This window comes from Durio zibethinus, chromosome 21 (assembly GCF_047325235.1).
Source record: "Durio zibethinus cultivar Kanyao isolate XHJ-2024 chromosome 21, ASM4732523v1, whole genome shotgun sequence".
NCBI lineage: Eukaryota > Viridiplantae > Streptophyta > Magnoliopsida > Malvales > Malvaceae > Durio > Durio zibethinus.
The window spans coordinates 12709564-12721546 of record NC_143182.1 but is presented as its reverse complement, the minus strand read 5'-3'; the positions used below and the strand labels follow the sequence as shown (position 1 = coordinate 12721546).

Below are 11983 nucleotides of genomic sequence, written 5' to 3'. Positions count from 1 at the left end.
AATCACATCAATACATCCAAAGGAGCCTTATGTGCATAGACATGCATATGAGCATAGACATGCATATTCTTATACTACTATGAGATTCTTTTTCAAAGAATCGGAGTTAATTTAAACCATTTGTTGGGAATATGTTCCTTCCAATTGAAATTTACCTAAACATGCAAGTTATGATGTGCCTTTTGACAATGTTTCATTCAAGTGACAGAACCAGTAAAACATTTCTTTCTTGCTAACCATAATGATATTTAAGGTCCTTTCATTTGGCCTATTCCTCAAACATCTTTTCATAGAACTACGGTGGAACTACTTTCACTAGATTTCCATATTTACATATACCTTCCCTTTCTGGTTGAGCTATTTCTGTCTCTCTCTTTGCTGCCACGAAATTGTTGTTTTTTCTTTGCTTGATATTGACTACTAGTAATTTATTCCGTCTAATTTGGTTTAGGTACTCAATTTGTCAAAAATTGCTGTGTACGATTTGTATACGTATGTTCTTACCTGGTAGTCATCCATCTAAAAATTGTTGTCCGCAAGTCATGGTTATGCTGCTATTACAAAATGACTTTTTTTTTTGGTTAATATTACAAATAATTTTTGAATTATAGTGAATTACTTAATATAATGTCTTAATTTTATAATTTTTTAACGTGATACTTGAATTATAATTTTGTTAATTAATATAGTATTTACTTTGACATGGTTAGTTGAATTTTAAATGATAACACGTAATGGATAAATAATTTTTTAAGTATCATATTAATTAATATATTCATAATTTAGATATTAAATTAAAAATTTTTTAAATTTAAGTAACATTAACTGTTTTAACTTTGAATATAAACAATTTCTAATTCTAGTCTGACTCTTAGTTCCTTCATAAATTCTTCACTTTGATGGAATGTGTTGATGAGTCAATAGGATGGAATGATTTCGCCTAGGGGCCCCAATGTTTGATTTTCGTTTTAAACGAACTCACACTGCATTGGCTAGAAGTGGTCACATCGGCAGCTTCTACTGTAAATTGGGAAGACATATGAAGAAAACTGATGGTCTTACGTATGAGGGCGAACTTTGAAGTGGCAGAGGGTTGAAAATGATGTATGGAACAATAGCATTCAAAAAGTCCAAGCGTGGATTCTAAGTTGACATTGTAAACTAGACAAAAGCGTTGCGCTCAGAGGACAATTATGTGATTGGAAATTCCCAATTTGATTTTCCGTCCTCCAAAATCTTTTGCTTCTCCCTTTGAAACAATCACTCCTTGTTTGCTTCAATATTGTTAAATCCTAGCTCTTGAGGTTGAAGCAAACCTAACTTGATTGCGTGTTGGAGACTCATAGCAAAAACTTCTCCCCTATACCTTTTAAAACTCTCTCACAGACTAAAACATTTTTTTTTATACACAATGAATGAGTTTTTAAATTTTAAAAATAAATTTAAAAGATTATAACATGTTGATTAAGATATAAATATCAACGAGTTGATCAAACATAAAATTTTTCATTTTCATACTTGAATATATTTTTTATATTTTTTTTCTATACCCATTGAATAAAATATTTTTATTTTCATTATCGTATTCGAAAAATAATAAATAATTCAAATATATCCCAAATATTTTATTATAATTAAAAAAAACACATAAAAATAATAAAACATACATCATACATTACAAACTTACAATACAACAATATAAAATAATTAATTAAAAAATTAATTTCATTTTTAAGTAAAAAAAACCAAAAAAAATCAAGTTGTCATTAAAAAGTACTAAGGATAGTTAACTAATGAAAAAAAATATTCTTTTATATATTTAGTCATCCGTATATCCAAATCCATTATCTAATTAAAATAATCAAGTATGAAATGCTCCTCATGTCCATGCCCATTTGAGTCGAAAAGCGATCTACTCATAGGGTATAAATGCCATCCCTAGCTAATACAACAAGAAGCTGTTGGCTTGATATTTGATAGTGAAATGTGCCTAAACCAACTTGGTCGAAGGATGCCCAAAATGTTTTTCTTTTTCTTTTTTTTTTAATTTTTCCTTTTTCATACATTTTTTTGGGTAAAAGCTTTTCCTTATTTTTCTTTTGTTACGACCAGAAGCATCTTGCTATTTGAATACATTCCATTTAACAGGGCATTGAAATTATTGATAATCTATAACAATATAATAAAGATTGATTCTTTCATTATTTTCCTTAAGCCCTCAATTAAAGCCTCAATCGGCTGCCATTGTATGACTATTCAATTTTTTAAAAAAAATAGAAAACTTTATTTAACTATTTTTTTCTTTTTATTTCTTATTTTTTATAATTACAAATTGAAAAAGGAGACATTAAAATTCGAAATAACTTTTTTCTAGCCAGTATATTTTATCGCTTGTTTAATGTTTATTAATTATAGTGACTGTAGTTGAAGTTGATCACCTTACTATAAAAATGTTGTTTAGAAATTCATCTAAGTATTGAATAAATTAATCAAACTTTGTATTAAAACATAAAATAAGTGAAAAAGGATATGAAAATAACTTATTGAAGATTAAAAAAACGAAAGAAAGAAAAAGTTTGTAAATAATAATAATAATAAAAGGTTCCCAACTTTGAATCCTCCTTATTGCCTACCTTAAGCTGACGTGTCTTGCAATTGTCTTTGGTCAAAGGAAAAATAAAATTAAGATTAAAATGAAAAAAGAAAATCATAAACTTGCACTCGATTATTTAATTCAATTGTATATATTTTTTTATTCAAAGAGTTAAATTCGAAGTTTTTCTCTCCAAATAAATGAAAAATATATGTATTTTTTGTCGTAATCAAAATGACAAAATTCAATGTGGCTGCTACCATATGGCAGAAGAAATAAAGCACTATATTTTACTCCTCTATATATTTATAATTATATTAAAAAAAATTTTATTATTTTCAACAAAGAGTCCTATTAAGGTTCTAATTGATTGTCATTTGGCAGCGAATTAAATCCTCTTTCTTTTTTTTTTAACTGTCTTCACTGATTTCAATTATAATTAAAAATTATAATGTCAAAGTAATAGTATCACATAAATAACGCCATCTCATCCAATTATAAAAGGAAACATTTGGGAGATAAAATTAAATTTACAAAAAATTATTTATCACATTATTATTTTTCATAATTGGTTAATCAAAATAAAAATCACAAAAGCTTTAATGACTAAACATGTAATTTACCCTTGAATTATCATAACACTTATTATATTTTTGTTATGTCCGATAAATTTGTTTTACAAATTAATTATGGTGACAATAAATAAATTATAAATATTTGAGATAAAATCTAATTTTAAACTAAGTTATTTTATTTTTCTAATAAAACATTAGTGCACTTTATTGTTGCATTAATTGTATGCAATTTATTCAATAGAGAAATTAATACGAAAGAAGTTATAAAAAAATACCTAATTTATTAAACAAAAATTATTTTTAAAATACCAAAATAATTAACATGTAACATCATGCAACGCAGGTGAGACAGTGGATTAGTAATTTTTTTTTTTTTTTGGCCAAAGCTTGTCTAGTAATACTTGAATAGGTTGAAAATCAATAAAAAGTTTTATGGTTTTTTGTGAAGACAAAAAATAAAGAATTAATGATCTAATTCACCTAATGAAGCTGAAAAGAAATTAATGAGCTAATTATAATTTTTTATTTTAAACCAAATAATCTGTTGATTCCAAATTTTTACACAATTATTGCAACCTGATTATTCAAAACTATGAAATTGGCATGCAATTTCTGTAGTAAAGCATAAAAATCAGCATCTATAGAGAAAGAGAAAAGAAATAGACAAATTAATAATTAATTAAGAATAAAAAATTATTGATACCAATAAATATAAATATATATAGAGATAGATATCGTACATAGATAACAATGTATATGACATTTCAATTTTTTATTATTTTAATTAAAATTCTATAGTTAATAGAATATTAAATGTTTTTGGAATTAAATTAGGATTTTTTCAAATTATTAATTAATAGTAAAAGAAAATATTTAAATTAATCAATGTCTCGTGACTTTTTCCTCTACTTTTTATGTAAATGTGGACAGGTTTGAGATTGGTGAAGCATTTTCTAGCCCCCATCCATTTTTTATAATATCCTTATTTTCTATTCATAGATATTTTAAATTTATTTATGTTCTTATCCCATGGGGAGTCAATGGGCAAGAGAGTAACCATATCCATAATTCTTAAAAATATATATATTTAAATTTTTTATTATTATCTTACACCTACCTATAATTTTTTATAAATATATTTTTTAAATGAAAATATAATAAATCTAATGTGACAAGTTTAATATTGCAACATAATTAATAAAACATAAATCAAAAAAGTTTTTCAAAGATAGAGAGAAAGAGATGCAAAGTAAAAAGAGTTAGTTCTACCAAGTATAAAAAAAGTGCAAAAACATGTGAGCTAAAAGGCTAATTAATTCAAAATAAAATTTTATATTATTAAATAAAAAATATTTATCAAATTTATACTTTGACCAAAAATATATATAATATATTAGATACGGTTATTGGACAAATATTATATTATTCGATTTTATTTTCGTATCCAACAAAATTTAATATCCAAATCTATTTTATTCGGAAAAAAATCAAAATTTTCATATAAATAAAATTGATATCTCTAATTATTTATGAAGGCAAAAAAAGTATTAATTTTCTAATCCACAAAGATATTTCCTCTTCTAACTATTTATGAAACCAAAAAGAAATTAATGAATCATAAAAAAAAAAATTTATTTTTAATAATTTGCTGTGTAAGTTTATATATATATATATATAGTTTTTAAATTCCAAAGATGTTATATTAAATAATTTATTTTTATATAATAGTTATTTATCAAATTCATAATTTTTAATTCTTAATTGTCAAAAATAACATTTTCTTTTAGTTTAATAAACTAAATTATTGACCGGAAACAAGTCAAGCACCCCCAGGTTTTCTACTTTCTGGCAAATTTTTTCTTGGTCTTTGGAGATGTGCGTAAACATGAAGCTGCTTTATTTTTTATTTCTAGCATCCGCGGTTTGTTCAGTCAGAAGTAAAAGCTTCCCACTTTAAAAAATTACTCCACCCAAAACGTAATGCTAAACCAAGGCCATAATGTTGAGTTTTTCATTTTTTAAAAAAATAAAAACAGCAAGAATTAAAAAAATAATTTTGTATTTGTGTGGTGTTTATTTAATTAAATGTATATAAAATATAAAAATAATTATATCAAGTATATTTTATTAAAATTGTAAATTATATATTTTTGTATCTTTTATCATAATATTTTTTTAATGGTATCATCATTCGTGGCTAAAATTTCCGTGTCTTAAAACCTCAAGGTGTGAGAGAGAGAAACATAAAAGGCAAAGAGCTTGGCTTTGACTTGGGCATTATTGAAACGTTGTAAGAAAAATGTAAATGTGAACTCAAAACAGCTTTTTTTTTAATAGTTAAAACCCAAATGAAACAGGAAACAGAGAGGAAGAAAGCAATAACGAAGACCAGGTAAATCAAATTTTCTTTCTCATAAATATTTTTATATATTAAGTAGTTGGTAATTGTGGATGCAAACCGCGTTTTTGGAAAGTGGACTTTTTTTTTTCTTTCTTTTCTTTTCTTTTGATTCAAAGTCTTTAACACTGATTCTAAGCAGACCAAGCCATCACTTTTCTTCTGAGGCTTTCCCCTTTATCTTTGCCTTCTTATTTACTTCGGTTTTCCATTTCCTCTCCGTTCACTTTTTTCCCCAGAAAAATTGTTTTCTCTTCTCCAAAAATTGCCCCATTAAAGCATTTTTCTTTTCTGGGATTTGGTTTTTCTTGAGTCTTGCCTTTTTTCTTTTTTCATTTATTATTCTTGGTTTTTGTGCTTTACTCTGCTTTGTTATTGGATTGGAAAAAAGATTCCTGATTTTCCTGTCACCGGCTAGGCCTTAAAGTTTGAGATATTTTTCGGCTTTTGGGGTGCTTGTTTTTCGTTTCATGTAGGATTTTCTGTGACCAAACAAGAGAAGATCAGTGCAATGTTGGTGAAAGTTTCTCCAAGTGTTCTTCTTCTTCTTCTTCTTTCAGTTTGCTTTGGTGCTTTTGTAGCAATTGCTAGAGTCCATGATGATCATATAAAAAATGGAAATTCCAATGTCTACACGCTGGCTGGCATAGAACTCCCTGGCCACATGAGTTTCAATGCAGTTTCTTCTGCAACAAGCGGCAGTGATTGCAAGCTGTCAAAGCAAAAGAAAGCAAAACAATCGCAAAAGATAGCTTCCCAAGAAGAAACTTCTTATCTTGATGATGATGAAGATGAAGATGAAGGACCAACGAAGACAGTAAAGCTGCACTTGAAGCATAGAGAGATAGATGGAAAGGCTGAGCCAAAACAATCTGTTCTGGAGTCAACAGTGAGGGATTTGTCCAGAATTCAGACACTTCATACAAGGGCCATTGAGAAGAAGAACCAAAATGCCATTTCAAGGCTAAACAATAACAGGAAGCAATCAAAGCAGCATTTGAAGCCTGTGGTTGAAAAAGCAGCAGCGCCAGAATCTTATACAAGTGGGGTTCCTGGCCAGCTTGTGGCAACTTTGGAGTCTGGTGTAAGTCTTGGCTCTGGAGAGTATTTTATTGATGTGTTTGTTGGTACGCCTCCTAAACACTTCTCTTTGATACTTGATACTGGTAGTGACCTTAATTGGATTCAATGTGTTCCTTGTTATGATTGTTTCGAGCAAAATGGGCCTTATTATGATCCTAAGGAATCGAGTTCCTATAGGAATATAAGTTGCCAGGATCCAAGGTGCCATTTGGTTTCATCCCCTGATCCTCCTCAGCCTTGCAAAGCTGAGAATCAGACGTGTCCTTATTATTATTGGTATGGGGATAGTTCCAATACTACTGGTGATTTTGCACTCGAGACATTTACTGTCAATCTCACATCTCCTAGTGGGAATTCGGACTTCAGACAGGTGGAGAATGTAATGTTTGGTTGTGGTCATTGGAATAGAGGCCTCTTCCATGGTGCTGCAGGGTTGTTAGGCCTTGGAAGAGGGCCTCTTTCGTTTGCCTCTCAGCTGCAATCACTATATGGTCATTCCTTTTCCTACTGTCTTGTTGACAGGAACAGTGATGCCAATGTCAGTAGCAAGCTGATTTTTGGGGAGGACAAAGATTTGCTGAGCCACCCTAATTTGAATTTCACATCATTGGTTGCTGGTAAGGAAAATTCTGTTGATACATTTTACTATGTCCAGATAAAATCAATTATTGTTGGAGGAGAGGTGTTGAATATACCAGAGGACACATGGCAGCTATCAGCTGATGGTGCTGGTGGTACAATCATCGATTCAGGTACTACTCTAAGTTATTTTGCAGACCCTACTTATCAGATTATCAAGGATGCATTTGTGAAGAAAATAAAAGGATATCCAGTTTTGAAAGATTTTCCAGTCTTGGATCCTTGTTACAATGTGTCTGGAGTTGAAAATGTAGAGCTGCCTGATTTTGGGATTCGGTTTGTTGATGGAGCTGTATGGAATTTCCCAGTGGAGAACTACTTTATCTGGCTTGAAGAGGATGTTGTTTGTTTGGCAATTTTGGGGACTCCACGATCTGCCCTTTCAATCATTGGAAACTATCAGCAGCAGAATTTCCATATCCTGTATGACACAAAGAAGTCTAGGCTGGGATATGCGCCAATGAAGTGTGCTGATGTTTAGAATCTTGTCTAGAGTTAAAGGTGATAGGATAGAAACTGTAAACATGGAGTTTCTGGAGAGAGGGATATTCTTTTTGGTTTTCCTTCAAAACTATAGGTAACATACAAAAGATAGATTAAATTTTTTTCCTTTTTTAAGGATCAGATGATAAATTCGACTATATCTCAGTTACACATAAATGTACACATTCTTGAATTGGTGTATAATCAAATCCATTAAAATATGTTAATTTATGTTCGAGTTGTGAATTGTTTATGTTTCCTAATCTTTTAAGAAGGCAAACAATTTTACTAACCCTTGCTGGTCATAACTTGAAATTAAATTTTCAAATGCAAGAATAGTATCATAAAATTATTGCAGGCCTTCAAAACTGCATCATTGTCATATAGAATGTCTATTTGCCTATGCTTTACTGTAACAAGTGATTTTAACTTGCGGCCTGAACTTGTCTCATCTTCTGATTGCTCCAAGGCAATAAAAAAAAAAAAAAAAAACTTTTTCTATGTAACTTTTCTCACTTCCTTGTATGTTTTGGCCTCTGGGTTTGTAATTTATTCTTACAAGGAAAGGTGGAATATTATTTTGCTTAATTTCCCAATAATTTCTATATTGATACAAAGAATGGGTCAACAATTGTGTAGAACTGCGATACTCCCTCGTATATAATACAAGACAAGTCAACTGTTTGGTGGGCACCGTACCTTGTTTATTCTAATTTCATTTCATTTTTCCTTTTCTGTATAAAAGTTTTGTGTCGTGGTGGCATCAAATCAGAGCAGTTTGTTGATCCTGCTGGGTGCTGGCCTCCTCCCACCTAGAAAATTTAATGTATTCTGAACTTATTTGATGTGATGCTAAATTTGTTTCCCTTATTAACTAGGTCTAATTCAACATTTCACTTTCAGACAAGCGTTTGTTATCTCTGTGGATTGATTAGAGTTATTAACAAAGTTGTAATCTGAATTAAATCATGAGTTTAGTTTAATTGATTAAAATAATCACTTAATGATATTCATCGAATCTAAAATTCAAATTTTAACATTTATAATTTTTTTTTTTTAATTTTAAACTGTATCCTTCTTTATAAAAAAAATGGAACTTGCCAACAAGGAGTAAGTCCTCATTATTTCCTCCTCCTACTACTAGTCATGTTGGATCTGTGTTTGAACAATTTACTGGTAATCATGATTCACTTGCACTTCTAATATGAATGACCAAATGGTTTAATCCATGAAAAAGCGGCTGATTTGAATGAATGTCGGTTAATTTTAAATTGGTCTTAACTTAAACAGTATCTTTTATTTTATATTCTAAATCAAAATCCATAAGCTGTTTTCTAATTCAGAAAAAATTTTTTTAATTCTACTCGAAAATCAAGTACCAATCATCCAATCAAATATTCTTTTGAATGTCTGTTTCTTTAAAAGTTATAAATGGTTTCTGTTAGCTGAATAATGTTATGTAAAGAATGAATGATGGCTGATGAACAGAGAATTCAACAAAGGCAGTTTCAAAGCGTGGATGGCGAGCGTTTACTTGCATTCGTCATATCCCATTTGCCATCAAAAAGGTTTTTGGTTGCCTTGTGGCGAAGGGCATTAAGCATTGGTCAGGGTCAAGGATGCCAAAACAGTTCCTTCTTCGGTTTTGCTTTTAAAATTAGAACATCAATTTCGTAGTGTTGAACAAAGAAAAAAAAATGTGATTCAATTTCATACTCAAACGTTTGCCGATGGTAATAGGCTAAATATAAATTTGCTCCTTTACTACATAATTTCTGTCAATTAGATTTTCAAAAAATTAAAATTTGTAATCAAATATTCAAATTTTTATTTTATCAAATTTTTTAATACTTCGATCTAATATTTATATATTACTAATGTGACATATACATCCAATGAAAATATAACACGTGACAAAAATATCACATCATCGATCACTATGTAAGCAAGAATATAAAAACGAAAAAATAATTGTTTACATTAAAAATAAAATAGAAAATATATAAAAAATTTTATAAAAAGATCTGCTCCAAACCGATGACGGAGTGTCGATGATCCCCTCTCCCTTCCCTTCCCTCCCCTCTGTCCGTATTTGCTTCCCTTTCTTTTTCTTTTTTTTTTTTTTTTAAATTTGAATTTAAATGAAAATATGATTTTAATTTTTTAAAAAAGCTTTCAATCTTTTAAATTTTAATAAAATTATTAATTTTTAAAATTATTAATTTTAAATTTTAGAAATTTTTATTATTTGTAACAATTTTAAACTTTTTAATATATTTTTTAAAATTTTTAAAAAATTATATTTTCTCTTTATATAAATGTTTTATATGTAAAGAAGAATGGCATATTGCACCAAACTGTCCTAAAAAAGGAAAAGGTACAAAAAAGGTTATAAAAACTCTTGAACAATTAGATTTATGTATCTGTTTTACAAAAGATTTATTTGAAGATAAAATTTTTTATGAATTATTTTCAAAAATTGATTCAAATATTTATGATAATAAAACATAATTTATTTTTATGATGAATACTTCATCTAATCAAGATGATGTATCAGAAATATCTTCTATTATTAACTCTACAACAAATTCAAGAGAAAAACAAATGACTTCTTTATGAAATGTCATAGGAAAAACCCATTCTTTTTTGGATGAAAAACTCAAAAAAATTACAAATCATAAAAAAAGATGATATTTATAAAACTAGCTTTTTCAAAACATTCCAACCCTGGATAAAATGTCACATTGAAAAAGTTAGTGGTGACACTATTGCAAATGATTCTAAATAATGATAAATAGAAATATCTCTTTTTACCAAAGAAAAAATAAGCAAAATTTTGACTAAATAGCCAAAAGTTAAATACTTCCATATAAGCGTTATTATGATCACCATAAAACCCTTATTTATTTCAGGAAAAGACATTCCAATTTTAGTAGTTTTAATGGATAAAAGATTTTCAAACCTTGTTAACTCTATAATTGGAGGAATCCAATCCAATTTAGTTACAAAAGCTGCTTGGTTTAAAATAAGACCATATTATTTTATTTCCATTTTTGATCTGTTAATAGAGGATTATCTTAGATTAAGAATCAGAACAAAATTTTTTTTTAAAAAGAAATAGCTTATGATCTTTTCATAAATTGGACAACTATTTATGAGTTAACAAATGTCACTTCTACATCTATCAAACAAATATATCCAAAAATTATCGAAATCTTTGAACCAAAATCCTTTGATTCAGAAATCAAACTTAAATTGATGGATCTTAGAGATTTATCTATTCCAACATGATGGTTATTAAAAGATACCTCTGAAGAAAGACTTGTCACAAACAGAGTAAATTCTTTAGAATTCATTGCTTTAGGATTTAACCTTTATTTCAAAAATCCTGAAGCAAGTAGCACTTAATTAAACCCAGATTTAGTAATACCCCCTTTATTCCTCTATTTTCTAATTAAGAAGATGATAGAGAAAGTTTATCTAATAATTAATATTTTGCTATACCCTATAGACATTCTTTTTCAGGATTTCAAAAAAGCCATAGTACAAATAGTACTAATATTCCTATTTTCCCAAGTGATAATCAATCACAACCTTTAGTTTATAATACAATAAATTTTGTATTAAATTATGTTAATTCTTCTAAAAATGAAAAAAGCGAAAGTATTACTATCATCTTACAATACAAAATTGGTGAAGATAAAGTTATTATTTTTTCTAATAATCAACCAAAAAGGTTTTGATCCTCTTTTCTCTCTTTTGTAAACTTAAGCTATTAGTAAATTTGTAAATGGTTTTGTTGATTTATTCACTTCTTTTTTCAAAAATCGTTTTGTAAAAATTGATAAAATCAAAGAAAAAATAGATAATATTTCTAATAAATTAGAATAAAAATCACAACCAAGTGATTTTGGTCTATTTTATTATGGAAATACTATTATGACTTTAAATGATGATAAGTCATCACCACAGAAACTAAAATTCTCTAAACAAAAAATTATGGATTTTGAATCATACAAAAGTTTGATTAAATATTTCGAATTCAAAATGGAAAAAATAGATGACTCTTAACAAAAAGTTAAATATCTAAAAATGATTAAAGAATTATATGAAACCCATATAAATATCTTTAAAAAATTTAATTATCATTACATGCTTAATTAGGATATAACTAACGAAAGTAGTGATGAAAGCATTGATGATATTTTTGAT

The 11983-nt window shown here is 28.1% G+C and overlaps 1 protein-coding gene across 1 annotated transcript; it reads left to right on the top strand.

Annotated features, from left to right (window-relative positions):
* Positions 1–5627: 5627 nt before the first annotated feature.
* Positions 5628–8002, top strand: LOC111305668 (aspartyl protease family protein 2-like). Its single transcript, XM_089750139.1, has one exon. The coding sequence runs from the start codon at positions 6078–6080 to the stop codon at positions 7767–7769; it is 1692 nt and encodes a 563-aa protein (XP_089606265.1). The 5' UTR covers positions 5628–6077; the 3' UTR covers positions 7770–8002.
* Positions 8003–11983: the final 3981 nt, after the last annotated feature.

Coding starts and splice junctions, on each gene's coding strand:
- LOC111305668 (XM_089750139.1), top strand. CDS start 6,078: ATGTTGGTGAAAGTTTCTCCAAGTGTTCTTCTTCTTCTTCTTCTTTCA.